At 39.4% G+C, this 21,560-nt stretch overlaps 2 protein-coding genes across 5 annotated transcripts in view; one reads left to right on the top strand and one right to left on the bottom strand.

Moving 5' to 3' along the window:
* The first annotated feature begins 8,489 nt into the window (after nt 1-8,489).
* LOC137250466 (P3 protein) lies at nt 8,490-19,854 on the top strand. Of its 2 annotated transcripts, XM_067783337.1 has the most exons (4): nt 8,490-8,614; nt 9,034-9,180; nt 15,280-16,103; nt 16,171-19,854. In XM_067783337.1, exons 2-4 carry the CDS (start codon nt 9,138-9,140, stop codon nt 16,498-16,500), a joined length of 1,197 nt encoding a protein of 398 aa, XP_067639438.1. In that variant the 5' UTR covers nt 8,490-8,614; nt 9,034-9,137; the 3' UTR covers nt 16,501-19,854. The 2 variants fall into 2 exon arrangements, with proteins under 2 accessions (XP_067639438.1, XP_067639437.1); XM_067783336.1 differs by having other exon boundaries at nt 8,494-9,180.
* Nucleotides 19,505-21,560, bottom strand: part of shtd (shattered) — a 65,665-nt gene continuing 63,609 nt past the window's right edge. For all 3 annotated transcript variants that reach the window (XM_067783332.1, XM_067783333.1, XM_067783334.1), the window contains one exon: nt 19,505-20,483. In XM_067783332.1, the coding sequence (XP_067639433.1) occupies nt 20,049-20,483 (435 nt within the window). In that variant the 3' untranslated portion in view covers nt 19,505-20,048. The remainder of the gene's footprint in view (nt 20,484-21,560) is intronic.

Genomic DNA, 21,560 nt, shown 5'->3' with positions numbered 1-21,560 from the left:
ACCAAATTGGATCGGCTATATCGCTCGTTTTATTGTAAACTAATATGACATATGGTTCAGTGCCTGAGCTTCGAAAGAGAAAGCCTCGGCTCCGCAGTTTGCTGTATCGATCCAGAAATAAGTAGATCATACAGGCTGCCAGATTACTGCAGCGTCTTTCAGGCAGAATTTATAGCCGTGAAGAAAGCAGCAGAAATTCTGGATAAGGCGTGCTTAAGCTGCAGTCTTGCCATTATATATATATATATAGATAGACAGGCGGTGATTACGGCAGTAATCTCACACAGTTCTTCATCAAGAAGTGCTCTGGAATGCAAAGAAGCATTGAAACGTCGCTCGGGCCGGATCATACATCTATACTAGGTTATCGGTCATAAAGGGATAGAAGGTAACGAAAAAGCCGATGAGTTGGCAAACGAGGGTGCAGCGCTCGCTGAATTGACAGTAGATGTCCCAGTCCGTTTTTGAGAAATCAAATGGAGACAGGAGTTGCATATGAACCATCAAGCAGGAAAGCCGTGGACAGAAGCGCGAAGCTGCATAATGTCTAAGATCCTGTGCAAATCCTACGATATTAGACTCACAAAGTGGCTCATATCTCTGAAGAGAGAATATTTAAGGCTTAGATGGGCATACTAACTGTATACTGCCTTCTGGCGCCGAATGCTTATAAATTAGGCCTCGTCAGTAACAACAGATGTAGAAAGCGCGAGCTGTTGGATGAAACTGTTGAGCACGTTCTGTGCTCGTGTCCGGCACTCGCCGGGTCAAGGCTCTATCTATTAGGAGCGGTGGAGCTGCCAGGTATCGAGGTAGCAATTAAGCTAGCTCCTAGAAACCTTCTAGTATTTGCTAGGAGGGCGGAGTTAAACCTAACCCAGCTTCTAACGGGACTAGCATTTGCAACAGGGGTGGACCATAGGGGAGTTGGTGTCATGTGGGGATACATCGCATGCACTATGCCACAATACGTATGTCGGGGTTGATTCTGGACAAGAAATACTAAATTCTTACCGTTGTAGTATGCAGAACGAAGATGGGCCAGTCTGATTTCTTCTTCTGCAAGGGTTGGATAGTGTATATTGATAATGGGGTTACCCATTTTGTGCGGATTAGGCTTAGGACCCCCCTATGCTTGTCTGGATCAAACAGCTGCGGTGCCGGATCTCATCATAATGTTTGCGGATATGCTTCCTTTACCCTTTTGAAGGCGTAGGTAGATCAAGCAGTTGTTTGCTAGGGTGTCCTTGTTTGTGACAATTTAGCAAAATTGTGATCGCGTTTGATGATTCGACCCCCAAACAGAGTTGTATCAATTTTCTTAGAGTTGGCAAAAGAATTGACGAGTTCCTAGTGAATGCTGCTTTCGAATAACTGTTTTATGTATTGAACTTCCCCAATGTTACTTGTTTAACTTAAATAGAAATTAATTATCTAATCTACATAGCTATTTGTATAAAGATTATGCCATTTCCACTTAACTGCGGAACGGGCAAAGATATAGATTTTTATATTTAGAATATAGCACACTGCTCAAGAAGGAACGAGGGGTTGCTAAAAAATTAAACACAAAACTTAGTATGCTGCTTTGTTTTGAGTTTTGATACTCATAAAAAATCTCTGAGTTGAATTACTAGCTCATCCTTTTTGGATAATATGAGTATTTCCCACATTTTCATACGAACAATACTTACTGTAACTTTACATTATCATTACAGATAAAATAGTGTTAAACACTTCCTTTATATAAATGAATCAAAATGTAGTGGAAAATGTTTCCCTTAACACATACAGAATGTTGATGAGTTTTGATTTTGAAATTTTAACAATAGCTATTGTGGCGAATGTAAGCATCACTATGCTGTTAGTAAATAATCACAACAACAAAAACAGCAAGCAACCACACTTATGTACAAGTACACATTAAAGCAAGCAGCCACACTTATATGCAAGACCACGAAGAATATTCCATACACATAACCAGCAGCTTGAAGTAGAGAGATTATTCCACATGCATATATGTAGCCGGCAACTAAGAGCAGAAATTTTTACTCACACATACACACGCATATGGCTAGAAGAAAAACCTAAACTACAAATATACATGTATATAGCTAAATAACCAAGCTGTTTTAGAAGGCATGTTCGTGAAACGTCTAGACCTTAGGAGAAATGGGTGAACGTGGGAACCGAGAGTATAAAAGCCGCGCAAGCTGAGGAATAAGTATTTAGTTTGATTTATACACGCTATTAGTGAAATATAATTGTAATTGGTAAGTACTACTCCCAAAGTAGTCTAATAAAGACCATTTTGAAATATTGTATATTGGAGTTATTTATTCGACAGTTCAGCGATTCGAACGTTAGCAGAAGGTGTATGATTATCAGGAACTTCCCAGTATTCGTCACACTATTATAAACATTTGTGGGAAAATATGAACGGACCTCATATAAAGGAAGTAAATAGCTTGGACAAATGGCTACTTTCTAATAAATACAAATATTTACTTTAGATTCAAAATGCGTGGTTAGCCCCAACTAAGTAAACTAAACGGTAATGGTACAATCTATTTTAAGTAAGATCGGGCAATTATTGATATAATTGGCCTTAACAAACGCATCGTGAGTTCTGCCTTCTCTGAAATAGATAAAGAGGCAAAAAAGTGGGTTTGCGGTAAATAAAAACAGGAAGAAGTACTTGATGTCATGCAAGAAAGAATCGGCGCATTCGAACAGAAGTAATATAAGCCTAGAAATCAAACGGAGAATAACTCTTGCCAACAAGTGCTACTTTGGACTGAGTAGGTACCTGAAAAGTAAAGTTCTCTCCCGACGAATAAAACCACGCTCAACTAGTCGCTCATCATACCTGTCCTGATGTATGCTTCGGATGCATGGCTGGTACCGAGAGATGATGAGATGGCTCTTGGAGTTTTCGAGAGAAAAGTTCTCCGGAAGATTTATAGTCCTGTCTGTGATGCCGATGGTAAGTATCGAAGGAGCTATAATGATGAGCTTTACGTAGATATGAAGATAATGCAGTGAATAAAAATCCACAGACTTCGCTGGCTAGGTCAAGTTATGCGGATGACCGCAGATGCTCCGGCCAAGAAAGTAGTAAGCAAAGGAAACAGAAGATTGTCTGCTAACAACCATCCACACTACATCTCCTGCACCTGTCGTTGAAGGGGATTCCCACTCTTTCGGCGTGTGGGCCAAATGGCTAGTGTCCTGTAATGATCTCTTGCCTATACATATTCAGTAGAGATTATGTTCTTCTCTTGTCAGGCAATGTTTGCTTGGAGATTTTCCAGTTACCGTAGATTGCGAATTGGGGGTTTCTTGAGATCGATAAGAATGTCACTATATATTGATGAAAGTGCATCGTGACTGCCTCAGAGGTATCTAACGATGCACCGGCCTCTGTCAGTTCATCCGCTTTTTCATTGCAATACTCCTGTGACCGGGTACCCAAGTGAGATGGGCGCAAGGTTTGCTGCTTCGCGTAACGCCGTTCGAAGAAAACCTACGCACCGACACCGCAGGCCATTTTGGACCGTTCCGTTCTTAAGAGGAGCCGCATCTTGAAATTCTTGCCAAAGTTTTGTGTAGGAGATAGGTAACCTGTAGACGCATCTACGTTGGAGAGCATTCCTAGGATACCGCTTTGGCTATACAGCTTTTCATCCCAGCTTGTATACTCGATAAGTCTGATGGCTGAGCAAGTACATAGATGTCAGGCGCATGCGACGATCCAAAGGCAGCTGTTTAAGAATAGCTTTTAGTGCCTCTATTAATACAGGGTTGTTAAGGGATGAAATCCTTCCGGAATTCTATCCATGCATTCCCATCATGGAGTTACAATTTTGGATGGCAGTCTTGTTGTTGTTGTTGTAGAGAAAAGCACACTCCCCGCAGGCCTTGGGGAGTGATATCGATGTTGATAGTCCTTTGTCGGTTGCAGATCCGATACGTTCCGGTAACAATCACCACTAATATCAAAGTAATACATGGAAATTGAAAGAAAAGTAAGGCATTCTGTAAAGTTATCTAAAACTTTAGTTTTGAATGCCATCTCAAAAAAATTAATAAATATATACAAATGTGTGTGGGGTGAAAATAGTTAATAAGTTTAAGTTAAAGTTACAAAATGTAAAATAAAATGTATAACAATAGAAAATAACAATGCTGAAATTAAATTACTAAGTGGCAGGGTTCAGCAAAGTTTTGATGTTGTCGTGTGACTGCTCTAATAAAAATGATTTGATATGTTTTAAAAATTCACGCATATTTCTAATGACACGTATAGACGCAGGTAGCGTATTGAAAGCTTTACAAGATACGATAGTAAAAAAATTATTATAATGGGTAGTACGAGATGTGGGAACAACAACAAGTCCGAGTGAGTTTTGCCTCAAATTATAATTATCCGTGACTAGGCTGTGTAAATACCCACAACGAATAAAGAATATTTTTAAAGTCTTGTAATCCGACTATCTCGGGAACGATTTGGTACGTCCACATGAAACCTTCTAGGCTAGACCGCCCTCCCACACCCTAGATCCATGAAGGACTTGGGGTTGGCAGAGCCTCGGCTGTTGAAGAAACAGGATTTGCCACTAGTAGGTGAGGTTGAGAATTTAGTTGGGGCGCAGTAATCAAGGGAATAATTATTCCAAAATGCATTCCTTAACAACTATGCTACCATACAAATTTTAATTAATGTTATCGCTGCTAAAATTTTATTATCTTTATTTTATCAAAATTCCCCTCTTGTCATTTTTTTTTTGTGATTGGTGCTTGTTTTTGTGAATTGACACATATATTTAGAGTTCACTAGAAAACCGGTTTTGGAAAAACGACGAATGATTGAACACTCTTGTATTTGGTGAGTAAATATGTCCAAGACCCATTGACAGATAAGCGGAACAAGTAATATAAAAGATGAGTGAACGACGTATTTGTATGTGCGTCGAAATGCTTTCACTCAACAATGTATTGTCAGATCATCGAATAGCAACAACAAAACATATCTCGCATGAACCCAAAAATTAATCACAAATGTCATTTTCAGTACCTCCTTAAGATGCGTTAAGTAAATTTGGCGAGCGATGTTTTTTAAGATGTGTGGTCTATTTTTAGTGCTGTTATGAAAATACTGGGCAAATAACAGAGGAGTATCCGGGGTTTAATTAAGAATGGGTACCGGCGTTTAATTCTCCAACTCTCAAAGGAGAGAGAGAGAACGTCCCGTATAGTACTCAGTAAGAGTTTTAGGTTCTCTATTCGCTTAGATTAATGAGTATCGTTGCTGAGAGTATAAACAATTTGGCCCGCCTATGCCCTGGGCCTTCTATCCAGTGTCGCCTGAACTGTTTTGTTTCCCAGTTACTTATGTTTTCCCTAGTTTGTGCTTTTGTAAGTCCACAGGAAAGCTCTGAACCATAGGATGCTGCTAAAGAATCCTGCATGGCTAGGTAGTCTGCCTGCTCAATACCTTGATGTCCCTAATGCCCGCGAAGCCATTATAACAAAACGTTGTTTTTGGCTTCCAGATCATTTGGAAATTAAATACTTTTATATACTAGCTTAGAAGTAGTTGTGGGATCAGTCTATGGAATCGCTATTTCCCAAAGAGATCTCTCCACATTAATTACTTTTATATGCCCGTCATGTTTCCGCTCTATAGCTCAGAGATATTTTAAAGTTTTAATGCAGAAAGTGTTGCCTCTTTCTCTAATAGAATGGGGAAGGGAGGTATTCCTACTAAGGCGTGGTCTTCGGCCACCAAACTATTGGCTTAAGAACGGTATTAATTGTTCAGTATACCATTTTTGTGAGATAGTCCCCATGTTTTGCCATAGAGTAGAGTGCTCTTGTTGCATTGTTTAAGGTGGCATCTACATGAGCATCCAGTACAACTCCTAGGTAGTTTATTATTATTGAAAACCGGATTTTGGTTTCACCCAGAGTTGGTTCGCATAGTTTGCTTCTCCGGGTCAAAGGCACTAGGACAGTTTTGATAGACAGCATAACACCACCTTTCCACGATGCCGTGATGTAGTCTGCTAAGTCATCTGTATACCACTGTGTGGCAATTCCATTGGATTTCAGTAACTGAAACTGGTCATCTATGACTAGGGTCCACAAGAAAAGAGAGAGTACTCTTCCTTGGGGACATCCTCCAGTCGCCACAATTGACTCAGTTGTCTCTCCCAGCTCAAGAATGATTTTCGTCTCTTTAGCATGCGCTTATATCCTTGCAAATCATAGCTTGCTTGATAGATTGATGTGTCGAGTTGTCAAAAGCCCTCGAGATGTCCAAAACCTTTCAAATTTTTTACGAGGGGTTATAATTAGCAGTCTTCATGGATTTTCCGTACTGATGAGCATGTTGAGTCCTACACAGGAGATTGTTTGTGTTGACCTCCCTGAAATGCCGATCCAAAATTTTCTCCATACCCTCTAAGATAAACGAACTAGAGCTGATCGGTCGATACGAAGAGGGCAGTTGCTCAGGTTTTTTCTGGCTTTGGTATGAATGCTACCTTAACCACCTATTAGGAATGTAGTATAGTTTAAACAGCAGTTATGTCGGAAATAGTTTCGATACAGCGTAAATAGCAACCTACTTACTTGAAAACGTTTTGTGTTTAAGACAAAACAAAAACACTTACAAGGTTGTTTGAAAATTCGTTTTTAAATGAGTTCTAAAATTATTCAAAATCAGTTAAAGGTGCCTTGCGTGTTCGTATAAACTTGGAATATGGCCGCTTTTCACAGCTGTATACCGCATGACAGTGCAATGTCTTAATTGAATTGCTTAACATAAAAACTTGGCTTGCTTATAATGATCTCAATTTAAAGCTTTTGAACCCAGCTCGGTACAGCAGAATAATTCTTTTTCGATCAAGAGGTCTTTAAATCGTTAATTGTCCGACCATGTCATATACCGAAAAGCTTTTTTGAGTTCACAATTTGTCCCAGACTGTGGCTTCTGGCAAGCTGTTTAGTTGAAAATGAGGTCATTCACATTGGCCACTATTTTCTCGAAGAGCGACTAGCTACGCCCCTGTAAATAATTTTAGATATAATTACCTCACGGACGAGTGAACAAATTAGTAAAAATTACATGTTCCGTCTGAGTTAAGCTTGAGTGGAGTTGAAGTTTTGAGTGTATTGAGATTTGTCTCTTCAATAGTTGGGCATGGTGCAGCACATAATTTTTTGCTGTGTTCAATAATCTTCATTTTAAATTTTATTGAAAAAGATTAGTATAAAATTAACCCTCTAGTGCATAGTCCCGCCTTTAGACGGGCAATACAAAATCATTTAATTAATATAAAAGATTTAAAATTTTTAAAACAAATTTTATACAAGTCTGTGCAGAATATCTCAAGCTTCATTTATGTGTTATTAATTTTGTCAATTCAAATGTTGGCTTTGAGCTTATATCAGTTTGAAGTTGCGGTTGATCCAATTCGCTTGATTTTAATTGTTTGTGCTGCATTTTGCTTTTTTATAAAAAGATTAAAAATAGTTTGAGGTGCTGGAGAGAGTATTTCTACATAAGGAGCATTATTTTTGAAAATATTTATAGTGAGAAGGTAAGTAAATTGTATTTAAATAACTCCGCCTTGAGGCGGACCCATGCAGATACGTGTGTTTATTTTCGTAGCCTTTGCTGAAAAAGAGCCACGTTACTACTTTACTATTTGTTTAAATTACCGTTTTTATCAGAAATTTTACGATCACATAATAAACACTTATCCCATGATGAAATAAAAATTTTTTTTTAACAATTACCGTCTGAACGCTGATGCTTCTCCTGGACCTTCTGGCCAAAAACATGGCACGCAAAATATCTCAGAGCTTGAACTGTTTTTTCGAGGTGACAAGGACACCCCAGACTTTCGAAAAAACTGAATTTTTACTGCTTATAATAACTCTTATTTTTAAAATTAGAAAGTAAGGTCATGCTTACATTTATAAGATAACATTAAATTTATAATATTTGTAGTTATCAACGGCGCCGTGGTGTGATGGTAGCGTGCTCCGCCAACGACACCGAAGATCCTGGGTTCACGCCCCGTGCAAAGCAAAATCATAATTTTAGAAACAAGATTTTTCAATTAGAAGAAAATTTTTCTAAGCATGGTCGCCCCTCGGCAGTGTTTGGCAAGCACTCCAGGTGTATTTCTGCCATGAAAAGCTCTTAGTGAAAACTCATCTGCCTTGCAGATGCCGTGCCAAACAAGTAGGTCCCGTCCCGCCAATTTGTAGGAAAAAATCAAGAGCACGAAGCGAATTGGAAGAGAAGCTCGGCCTAAAATCTCGTCGGAGGTTTCCGCGCCTTACATTTATTTTATTATTCATTTAGTTATCAACATTTAGTGCATTGTGCCCAACTGTGCCTTTACGTATGTCGTTTAAACTAAAGGTTTTCTATCCAATTAATGAATTGCTTCAGCTCAATCGTTTGTTTTGCGCCGATTTGTTCGGGTCTCGATTTTGCATTGGCTTCAGAGCCAGTTCACCTTTTCGTTGTAATTCGTGGTTTTAGAGTTTTTGGGCAGCGATTTTTGTTTTTTTGTTAGCATAAAAAAATGCTTAGGTATATTTGATAAAACAAAGTTTAAAGTGTTACGATGACTATCGACTATTATGAAATTTTATTTAAATAAAAAATAATAATAAAAATACTACAAGCTCTCACTTAACCAGCACCGTTGATAAGCAGTATTTGCTCCAATGAAAATTTAGAAAGTACCTCATTACGTACATACATACATACATGCCTCCATAAATGCCTACATACATATATACAGCCGGCATGAAAATTACTTTTTAACTAATAAATGAGTATTTAAGAATTTTTTTTCGGGTTTTTCCATTTAAATACGTGCACTTAAATAACAAGCACAAATATTAAGATATAGAGTAAAATGACGTTAAAATATAGCAACAATTTAGCATTATCACTTTGCGTTTTTATACTGGCATTGATAGCGACATTAACAACAAAAACATTAGCACAACAGGTTGCACAATTGGCGGAGCTGAATGGGAGAAACGCACGAGCGGTAGACGTCTCTACCTCAAGCTGGCATGCGAAATTCATACCTCAAAAATTGCAAATGCATATGGATACAACTGCTCAAGTGTTGTTGGAGCTTTCAGGTAAATTTGTGTCATATATTGATGAATGTACATTAGACTGATTCAGAAAAAATGCAATTTTGTTTGCCAAATCACTAATACACTAACCTATATTCATACAAAAAAGCTATCCGAGGGGTCCAGCGCTTATTCTGAACAAACTTCCTCCCGCTTGAGGAGGTGGCTCTCTCGATCGCACACGCCTCTAAGTTGCGCCCAGAAGGTGGAGGATACATAAACCGTTTCTAGCACGAACACTATGAACCTGCTTTGAGATACAAATTTTCCAACATGCGAGGATATGCCTGCGACCGAAATCAGCGCAGTGGCACCCTCACCCCTGCAAATAAGAGAAATTACAGATGAGACGAAGGTAGGCTGGGGTTTATCTAGTTTTGGATCCTATAAGTCAGCGGGCCGGATTGTATCTTCCCGGCTCAACTAAACCACATTTATCAAGCCATGGTTAAGGGTTACGTTAAGCTCCCTAAGGCTTAGTTACGTACCCGCATTATGAAAGCAGATTAAAGCAGTTTTTATATCAAAAGCAGAGAGAGCCTACCACTTAAAACCCAACGATTTTAGGCCTATAAGCCTATTTTCTTTTATTGTTAAAATTTAGAGAATCTTCTTGAAGATTTTATTAGTTAATCGATCGACCCATTGCTTCTTTCGCAAGCTCAACATTTATATAGTAAAGGCAAATCAACCGAAAGTGCTGTCATTGAAAGGTTGCTCAACCTTGGCAATATTGGATATAGCAGGTGATTTTATAATGTACTTCCGGGGCAATCACTTAGGCCTTAACGAGCCTACGTATCGTCGCATGCCTAGTTGAGTTTAGATATATACAAACTGCTTACTCGCAAAAGGATTTGCACGACGCTTGATGGTAATACTACGCTCCATAAGCTGGTAAATAGAGGCACCCCGCAAGGAGGGGTTCTCCCTCCGCTTCTTTGGGTGGTGACAGTTAACCGACTACTACAACTCAAGGAAGTGCGGACGATATTTGTGTTACCTTGCGGGGAAATTCCCTAAAACTCTTTGCAATCTAATGCAGACTGCTTTTTAAACAACTAGCGTACCCGGCAGACTTTGTTCTGCTAGAAAACTGGTCACCTATATTTAAAAAGGGATCCTCCTCTCTATTCCATTCTCTTCTACTTTATCTTCCATTTTCCTTCTGTTTTTTCTCCAAATCTAATTCCATTTATTTCCACCCAGTCTCAAACCCCTTTCCCCACGACTACCACACACATTCCCTCTCCCATTCTCGACTGCACTCGCACTCCCACTCTCGCTTCTATTTCAACCCAACTCCAATCCCACTCTTCTTCCTCTTCAGCCTTCACTCTCTATCCCATTCTCATCTACGTTATCTTCTATATCTTTTTTTATCGCCAAAATGGTACGATTTGCAGAACAGGTCGAGAGTTTTCAAAACGTAAAATGGCAACATGCCTGAAAGCCTTGAAATATAACGATAAACAATGAACTGTCAAACAATTTATAAAAATAATAAACTAAATATTCTGGTAATTCTATGCTGATAAGTTTATGGTGAGCGGGTGTTATTGGAGGGGTTTTGGGGATTTTTATCGATGTTGATGGTCCTTTGCGAGATATGGATGCGGCAACAAGCACCAATAAGGTATGAGCCCGACCATCTCGAGAACGATCACCGCCCTCACTCCCTAGTTCCATGAGGAAATTGGGGTTGTCAAAGCCTCGGCTGCTTATGGGCCTGGGCTCAAGTCCCGGCCGAAGTACATCTATACTTCAATTATTACTATAATAAATTTTATTTTAGGATAATTTGTTACAGCACTTCTTGGGGATGAAATCCACACTATTTCGGTTTTTATATAGAACAACACCACAAATTGGGATTTTGACACATACTTTTGTGTGGCTACAAATCTAGTAGGAAGGCCAGAAAAAAGTAGCACCCTATTGCTTATAATATTGTAACGAATGTTAGCAGCACTGAGCGATGCTATCGTCTCTAAGCCGATGCTAACCAGTGACGTGAATGCACATCAATAATTCATCATTATGTATCTACATAAACGAATAAATAATTGAGTCTACACATATGTACGTATACGAACATCTGAGCGGCAATGCACAAATACATGCATATATCTTATCTGAGTTGTCACAAGAGAGAGCAATAATTTGTGCACGTAGTTGTGGCTGGCGATTTTGTAGCCGAAACAACTAGTAACTTCTGGAAATCGAAGAGCCTAGAAGTATGCAGCGTAAACTATAAAAGCAGTGCAGGCGAGTAAGAAGTAATTCAGTTTGATTTGAGTTGATCAGCAATTACGACTAAGAAGATATCTAGCGAGCAATACCAGTATTATTTTGATTAGTGGAGTTTCATTTGAGCTATCAGTTTGGTTATTAAGCTATTCGTTGCACAGTTTGAGTGTTATTGTGAAGCATTTTAATAAAGGCCATTTTTCCATTATTCAATATTGGAGTTATTTATTCAACAGTTTAGCGATACGAACCTAGCAAAAGGGGCAAATAAGAGGATTTGCAGCAAATTCGTTACAATTGGTGTCAGAAGAGGAATTGTTGAATAAATTCCGGAGGACAACAAGGACATGGCAAAGTTAAGTGAATTGAAGATCCCGCAACTGAAGAAGGAGTTGGAGAGCCGTGGATTGAATACAAGCGGCGTTAAACTCGAACTTCAGGCACGGCTACGAGAAGCAATGGAAGCAGAAGGAATTGATGTGGAAGAGCATGTCTTTCATCTTGATGGCGAGGAGACAACAAAAATTGAAGAGAAGAACGAAACACCGCAGACGGTTACCAGTACAGATTTGAACATGATTTTAGCTGCAATATCTGCTCAAACATCGACAGTGTCATCTCAACTGGCAGAACAGCAGACATATATGGAATCGCAGGAGAACCGTATAACATCCAAGATGGAAGAACAGAAGACATATATGGCATCACAACTAGAATCGCAGGAGAACCGTATAACATCCAAGATGGAAGAACAGAAGACATATATGGCATCACAACTAGAATCGCAGGAGACACTTTTAACATCCAAGATGGAAGCACAAGAGGCACGTATAACAGAAATATCATCACAAATATCCACAAATATGTCATCACAGCTGGAAGAACAAAAGACATATATGGCAACCCAACTGAAAGAACAAGAGGCACGCATAACAGTACAACTAGAAGCACAAGAGGCGCGTATATCATCAAAACTCGAAGCGCGCATGGACGAAAAAATAATGCAGTTTGAAGAAAAATTCGAGGCAGAGGTGGATGCGTTGAGAGGTCGTATACAGGAATTGCAACTTAATCGGCCGGCTGCTTCAGCGAGTAATACAAAGGTAAAAACTCCATCTTTTGACGGTTCTGTTCCTTTTCAGGTCTTTAAGCTACAGTTTGAGAAGACCGCAGCAGTGAACCAATGGAATGCTGAAGATAAAGTTGCTGCACTGTTCGTGGCATTGAAGGGGCCAGCAGCCGAAATCCTACAGACGATTCCCGAAGGAGAGCGGAACAACTATGAAGCATTGATGGCCGCTGTCGAGAGACGTTACGGAAGCGAGCATAGGAAACAGATATTCCAAATTGAGTTGCAAAACCGTCACCAAAGAGCGAATGAGACTTTGCAGGAGTTTGCCTCGGATGTTGAAAGGTTGGCTCATCTCGCAAATGCGGACGCACCCGTGGAATACACCGAGAGGGTAAAAATCCAGAGTTTTATAAATGGCATAAGGGATGTGGAAACGAAGCGGGCTACATACGCAAACCCAAAGCCAACATTCGCAGAAACGGTGTCACAAGCCCTGATTCAGGAAACAGCGTCGCTTCTGTGTAAGCCAGTTTTCAAAGCACGCCGTGTGGAAGTAGAAAGGCCAGAGTGGGTAGACGCAATATTGGAGGCGCTGAAAGGATCGCAAAAGCGGAGTGAAAAAGTTATCAAATGCTTCAAATGCGGGAAGTCCGGTCACATTGCACGTCATTGCGATCTTGGCCTTAATAGTTCCAACAATGTGGGTGGGCGTAAACGCAAAGCTGGAGGAGATGAGCAAGAGCGTGTCGAATGTAAAGAACGAAAACTTGCCCCGGCTATTGAATGTCCTATGATATCTGTGTTGCAAATTGGTAGAAAATCGAGCAGTCTTACCGTCAGAGGCAATGTCGATGGCGAGGAGCGTGTACTGACTGTAGATACGGGCGCATCTCATTCCTTGATTCGATCTGAATTAGTCAACAGGAGAGTTAAACCGTTACCTGGAGCAAGGTTGCGTACGGTCACAGGCGAGTATAACCAAGTCCAGGGAGAAGTGATATGTGAAGTACTGATTGGGAAGGTCATGGTTTTACACAAATTCGTTGTGGCGGAGATCGTTGATGAAGTCATATTGGGAGTGGACTTCTTGGTTGACCATGACATCAAGATCGATATGCCGAAAAGGGTGATGCTTTATAAGAACCAGGATGTGCCAATTAACTTCAGTTTGGAAAAAGGTTTCAGCAGTAATCGAGTACTGGTGGAGAAAAGTCGACAAAGGCCACGAAAGTCAAAGGTAAAGGTTGATGAAACGAATGGGCCAAACAAAGCGAAATCAAAAGTACCTGCGACAAAAACACCGGCATTGACAAACCCTAATGGACGCACTAAAACGACTGCAAGAATTTTGCAGGAAGCATGCAAGGGTGGTTTCAAGCCATCGCGCACTTCTGTTGGGAAACGGCGGAACGATACTGTCAAGCCAATCCGTCAAGCGCAAGCTCTGCGAAGTAGTTCATTGGTCAAACAACAGAGTGTGAGGAAACGACTAAGGATAATGAGTAGTAAGATCAAACGCAGGTACAATGAGAACAATAATTCGGAAGGGTTCTTGGAGGGAGATTTGGTACTGTTAAACAACCCTCTCCGGCGGAAAGGTGTTCCAGCCAAAATTCGGTGCATTTGGGAAGGCCCGTACAAGGTTGTGAAGAAGATCAGTAATTCCATCTACCGCATACAAACCATTGGGAAACCACGAAATAGAAAGGTGGTTCATTTGGAGATGCTAGCGGCGTTTAGATCGAGAGATTTGTCTGATCGGGACGATCAGACTTAGGTGGAGGGCAGTGTAACGAATGTTAGCAGCACTGAGCGATGCTATCGTCTCTAAGCCGATGCTAACCAGTGACGTGAATGCACATCAATAATTCATCATTATGTATCTACATAAACGAATAAATAATTGAGTCTACACATATGTACGTATACGAACATCTGAGCGGCAATGCACAAATACATGCATATATCTTATCTGAGTTGTCACAAGAGAGAGCAATAATTTGTGCACGTAGTTGTGGCTGGCGATTTTGTAGCCGAAACAACTAGTAACTTCTGGAAATCGAAGAGCCTAGAAGTATGCAGCGTAAACTATAAAAGCAGTGCAGGCGAGTAAGAAGTAATTCAGTTTGATTTGAGTTGATCAGCAATTACGACTAAGAAGATATCTAGCGAGCAATACCAGTATTATTTTGATTAGTGGAGTTTCATTTGAGCTATCAGTTTGGTTATTAAGCTATTCGTTGCACAGTTTGAGTGTTATTGTGAAGCATTTTAATAAAGGCCATTTTTCCATTATTCAATATTGGAGTTATTTATTCAACAGTTTAGCGATACGAACCTAGCAAAAGGGGCAAATAAGAGGATTTGCAGCAAATTCGTTACAATATGTACAACATCCTGAGTAAGGTTTTTCTTAATAAATAAATAAATGCTTGGCGCGATTTACCCCACCAGATTTAGGTCGAGCTTCCAATTTGTGTCGTGCTCCAATTTAAAATTTTTGCTACAAATTTGCGGGACGGGACCTACATGCTATGTGCCGACTCCGAACGGCAGCTGCAAGGCAAATGAATTTTCACTCAGAAACTTTTAATGGCAGAAATACACTCGGAGAAATTGCCAAATCACTACCGAGGGGCGATCTAATAGAAAAAAAAAAATTCTTACCAGTTTATGTTCAGGCGCTATCATATACTGACATGCATACATTAATTTCTATCATAATTCTCTGCAGAAACTTATTCCACGTCTGACATATTTATCTTTTTCCTTTCTTGTAGAACTGCCGCTCGCCGCCACATTTGAAGTTTTGAGTGAAATTCCACATCTAGCCAGTGTGGAGCATCGCATACCAGCTGATGTTATCAATTCAACAACACGCAGTTGGCGCGGTAATATCACAATTAATGCGCTCTTTCTTGGTTCAACAAAAGCTTATGTGCGGCGCGTCAATACCACCGAACGTGCCGCAGGCACACTTGATCTCACAATCATACGAAAAATGCGCACAATCGACTACATTTTTATTGGCTCCGTTGCGCTACTTGTATCATTACTCTACATAAATTTTGGTGCAGCTTTGGACTTAACGGTACTTCGTAGCTTATTGAGACGACCAGTAGCACCCCTCATTGGATTCTTAACTCAATTTATTGCTATGCCACTACTTGGCTATGGTTTGGGTGCGCTCATATTTCCAGATTCACCAGAATTTCAACTGGGTATCTTTTTCACTGGAGTTTCGCCAAGCGGTGGTGCATCAAATATTTGGGCCGTCATATTAGGTGGCAATATTAATCTCTCCGTATTACTGACTACTACCAGTAATTTTGCTGCATTCGGTATGATGCCATTGTGGATCTTTACGATGGGTCAACTGATTTTCGATCGTGCAAATATAAAGGTACCTTATCAAAATATTGCAACATTTGCGGTATCATTGGTGGTGCCACTGGCTATTGGTTTGGCTATACAACGTTGGTCGCCACGATTGACGCGTATGCTAGTGCGTTTACTCAAACCGATATCTACTTGCCTTATACTATTTATTGTGATATTTGCCATTGTTACGAATTTTTATTTATTCGAGCTCTTCTCTTGGCAGGTAAGTGCAATTTTTGATTTACTTATTTATAATTTGCCAATTATATCATTCTGTAAATTTTTTTTAGATTATTGTTGCTGGTTTGTCGCTGCCTTGGCTGGGTTATGTAATAGGATGGTGTACATCGAAAGCCCTGGGCCGTAATGGCGTCGATTCGTTAACAATTGCCATAGAGACAGGGATACAAAATACTGGTATTTCCATATTCCTTTTGCGCTTCAGTTTACCACAGCCTCAAGCTGATCTCACCACAGTCATACCTGTGTCTGTGGCCATTCTAACACCCTTTCCATTGCTTGGGTTATATATCTGCAAGCGTTGTTCCGAACGTGGCATAGTAGAGGGCCAAGTAGATGCATCACAGATTACATCAACGCATAGGAGAGTTATTTGTTAATATATTTTCCACTGACATATGTATTTATCAAAATCTGAACATCACAATTGTATGAGCATTTAGTGCCGTCTCAGAATTAGTTTAAAAACGGAGTTTCCAACTTCAAATTAAACAAATTCTGAGAAAGGGCTCAACTGTTGCTTATATAGGGATTTTCGGATAGGCTGGTCTTCTCCTCAGCGATGATAAGTCTATTGATTGTAGGGCTTCCAAAAAATTGTTTGTATGTTTTCTGTCTTATTTGTTAAAGAGTGCTTTTTTGCTAATGGAATTATTTCAACTCACGACGAATGACTTTGTCTTATATAGAAACCGCAAAATCCTCCTTAACGCTTAGGTAAACTTTTATTTGTCTTTTGGCTATATCACGCTTAAAAATTTTGGGTTACTTATTTGTACCTTTTTCGTCCGCTCGTCTGATCATAATAATTTGGAGCGGAAAGTCTGAGGTAGATTTTCTCTTCCAATTTGACAACATTATAATTTTTCCTTTTATTAGTTGATCTACATGTTTTATGCGAATTCCGAAAGGCATCCCCTTAAGATGAATTTTTGTCACGAAATACACTCGAAAGGCTTTCCAAACCACAGCCCGGGGCAAAAAGATTTATACAAATTTTCTAAAATGTTACATACTTCAATATGGAAACTTCGCTGTTTAAGTTTTACGGATTATCTCCCGGCTAGGTTTCGAGAGGGTTTCGTCAATGTAAAGTTCAAGCTAAAGGTGTTAGAATATTTCCTATATTTTTTTTGTTTTTAAAAGGTCGTCATTTATATGTTCCTTAATTTTTTAATGTAGATGCTTCAGCATTCTTCCCTGCTGGAATGTGTTAGTTTAATATGTTTGCTGTTCACTGTCAGATTGTTGTTGTTTTTGTAGCAGTGCTTCGCCCCACCCAATAGGTGCGACCGATCACAAATTGTCATCAATATCCTCTAACGGGAGTCCAAGGAAACTTGCTGCTTCAACAGGGGTGGACCATAATGAAAGGGGTGTTATAGGCGCTCGTTCCACGTTACAATGAAGGAGATGGTTGGTGTCATGTGGGGACACATTGCAAGCGGGGTATACATTTTGTATGTCGGGGTTGATTCTGGATAGGTAAGAGTTTAGCCTGTTACAGTATCCAGAACGAAGTTGAGCTAGAGTGACTCGCGTTTCCCTGGGGAGTATGCGTTCCTCTTCCGCAAGTTTTGGGTACTGTTCTTTGAGTACTGGATTCACCGGGCATAAAGGTCCGACGCCTGTTTGTCGAGTTCACTGAGGACCTGCTTGTGTTTTTTTGCTTCATACGGCGGAGTTCTCAGGAGCCGTATTTCCTCATAATGCTTACGGAGATAACTCCTTAAGCCCCTAGGCGGTGTTGGCTCATCAATCAGATGTCTGTTGGGATGTCCAGGTTTATGGGTATTCAACAGGAACTGTTTGGTTAGCATCTCATTTCTCTCCCTGATGGGGAGTATTCTCGTCTCATTATGTAGATGGTGTTCTGGGGACATAAGGAGACAGCCCGTGGCGGTTCTGAGAGCAGTATTTTGGCAGGCCTGTAGCTTCTTCCAGTGAGTAGTTTTTAGGCTTGGCGACCATATAGGGGACGCGTAGCATGCAATCGGCCGGCCAATTGCTTTGTATGTGGTAGTGAGCGTTCCTTTGTCTTTTCCCCAAGTACTGCCAGCAAGGAATTTGAGAACTTTATTACGGCTCTGGATTTTCAGTACAATTGCGGTTGCATGCTCACCAAAATGTAGATCCTGATCAAACGTCACACCCAAGATTTTGGGGTGTAGGACAGTCGGTAGCGTAGTGCAATCGACGTGGATGGTCAAAATGGTCGACATTTGGGACGTCCATGTTGTAAATAAGGTCGCAGAGGATTTAGTCGGTGATAATGCCAGGTTTCGCGAGGCGAAAAAACTGGAGAGATAAGGGAGGTAGCCGTTTATTCTGTTGCAAAGCTCATCGATCTGTGGGCCTGGGCCTGTGGCCATTATTGTGCAGTCATCGGCGTAGGAAACGATAGTAACTCCTTCTGGTGGCGAAGGTAGCTTAGATATGTAGAAATTAAACAAAAGTGGGGATAGGACACCACCCTGTGGCACCCATTGTTTAATTCTTCTTGGTTTTGATGTTTCATTTCAAAATTGCACCGATGCCTGCCGACCACCCAGATAATTTGCGGTCCACCTTTTAAGACATGGGGGAAGAGTAGACCCTTCCAGGTCTTGCAGTAGTGTGCCATGGTTGACCGTATCAAAAGCTTTTGATGGGTCTAGCGCAGCGAGTACTGTTCTATGTTGGGGGTTTTGATTTAAACCGCCGTCGGGATTTTTCCCGACCAAGGTCATTTAAGTGTAACCCCATCTAATTCACTGTCAGATCTCTGCTCATGGTAATGCCATTTCATTCCGAGTTTCTGCAATTTCATCATATAAGTTTCTTGAATTTGATTCATACATTTCTATATTTTTTTGGCCGCAGCCGTGGTGTAGTGGTAGTGGGGTGGCCTAGCAAACTAAAATTCACCGACACAAGTGACGTGACAACTCTCTGCAGTGGTTTGGTAAGACCTTCGTGTGTATTTCTGCTATGAAAGGTTCCTCAGAAAACTGATCTGCCTAAGCAGATGCCGTTTGTAGTCGACATAAAAAATGTAGGTGCACCAAATTGTAGGAATGATCAGAAAGCAACACACTACAAAGTGGAAAAAAATCTCGGCTTTCGTCTCCTCGTAGGTATATCTCGCCAGTATATTTTTATTATAATTATTATTTTCTTGTATTGTCTGTTAATAATTTTTCGGTTATTAATGGCGAGAGCTATTGTGTCGGTTTAAAAGTTAAAAGTCATTTCATCTTATTAGAGTTCGTTTCAAAAAAAAAAAAAAAGAGCCACACATTTGAAGATCGTAGGTCTTACGTTCTGAGTAGCAGTTATTCCACTTCTGGTGTGTTATTTGTAAAAACTGTAAAAACTGTAAAAAAATTTGTAAAACAGTTATATTTCGTTTTAGTAAATTAATTTTTATTTTTTATTTTATAAATTAATGCAGCTTGAAGAGATAATTCTGTGGTCGCAAGCAGTAATCGCCTAAGTCCTATCCTTTTCGTGCGACTAAGGCGATTATTGCTTATAACAACAATTATAATACAGCAATAATACAGCAACAAATTAGCTTTAAAAAATAAAAGATAGTTGTAAAAAGCATCTTATGTTTGTATTCGCGCTTTTCGCATAGAAGTATATATGTATTGTAATTTTATATGAGTAAGCGTGAAATGTGCAATTATTAGCAATATTACATATAAAAATAAAATTACTCTAAATTATACACTTATTTATAAAATACATAACGTTTTCTAGTTTCTAATTGTTAACAAAAAACAGTTGGGCAATTCAAAGAGCCTCGTATTCATGTAAAATTTTAAAATTTGTATTTCCATGGTTTGCCATATACAATTTGATTCAAGCATAGCACATATGACGAATAGGAGGCCTTGTTAATTGCCTACGTTATTTCTGCTTACACATGGCATTTTTGTTCTTTTCATGTCGCATTTGTGCCATTTGTTTGTAACAATATTTTAATTAAACAGTTTATCGTACGCACATCTAAATTCAGTTTCTTAAACTCATATAAATATCTTATATAATTAACTGTGCCGCTAAGATCAACTAAATTTAACAAATTCGGTGTTAAATTATAATAATTCACTACAGCGAGTAGGCGTGCAGTATCCTCTGCTGTAAAATTACCAATCAGACTTGGTTCAAATGTGGTGGCGCCAATGAATTCACGTAACGTCACCGCCATGCTACGGCGCGCATTTTCTATAAAAACTTTGAATTTCTCCAATTGTGCGCGCATCAATTCTCTTGTTATTAAAATATGCGGGTTTTTATATTTTTCCATATACAAATCTATCAGTTTAATTTGCCAAACGTCATTTGTTTTTGGTTTGTATTGTAAGCCTTGAATGATCTGTAAAAATAGGGATAGAGGAAATATTACATGTGTCAGCCGACATGGCAACTCTAACTAAGTAAAAGACGATTTGAGGAGAGAAATGAAATGAGCGAGACGAAGGAGTCTGTCTCGAACCTTCAGAACGAAACGTCGTATTTAACACAATCATAATTCGCTTATAATACATTAAAGTGTATATTCATTATTTCTAATAATAATACTTTCTTCATTTAACATTAAATAAACTAGCGTGCGTCTAATTAATTATTCGGAACTCTGACAAACGTAAGTAGATATGCCATCGTGATAATATCAGAAGTGTGCGAAACCTATGCCACATAAGGATTGTCGCGTTAATAATAATTCGAGCATATTATAACAAATGTGAAAAATCTTTGCAACAATAAAAAGAAGTGTTGTGTTAATGATAAAATGCATTGAAAAACGAAAGCGTGCATAGTAAATAGTCATATATGTACATATGTACGAGGAAAAAAGTCCAACCGTGTCGAAAAACGTACAACGAAGTAGAAAAATTGCGTCGAAATTGTGAAATTGCAAAACACGAAAAAAATAAAAGAAACGGTAGTATACATACACACATAAATGTACATGCATCTATATGTACATACGAACGTGCAACGCGTCGAGTTTGCAACGAACGGTCGGTTAAATTGAAAATTCTACGACTTTAGAGTTTCATCATAAAAACGAAAGGGATAGCGAAAATATTCCTATACTAAAACATATATGTGTTTATGTTGTATGCAAGAGCGTCGTTTCAACCATTTAAAACATCGCAAAACTTCTCAACTCGTAAAAGCTGAACTCGCATTTTCAATTTCTAATTAGACAAAAACATGAACTTTCGTAGTATGACAGTTAATGATCTGCGCAACAGATGTCGCGAGCGCGGAATTGCAAAGACGGGAAACAAACACACTTTAATCGAACGACTCGAAGAATATGAAAATGTAAACAAAACCGCGAACGCGAACGCAAATGATACATTTATGAGTGCAAATGAAACGATGCTAATGCAAAGAATAAATGAATTAGAAAAAACAATTACCGATTTGCAAGTGAGTGTAA

Source organism: Eurosta solidaginis, chromosome 4, assembly GCF_040869045.1.
Source record: "Eurosta solidaginis isolate ZX-2024a chromosome 4, ASM4086904v1, whole genome shotgun sequence".
In the NCBI taxonomy this organism is placed as follows: Eukaryota; Metazoa; Arthropoda; class Insecta; order Diptera; family Tephritidae; genus Eurosta; species Eurosta solidaginis.
The sequence above is the reverse complement of the archived record's forward strand: the minus strand, read 5'-3'. Positions and strand labels throughout refer to the sequence as shown.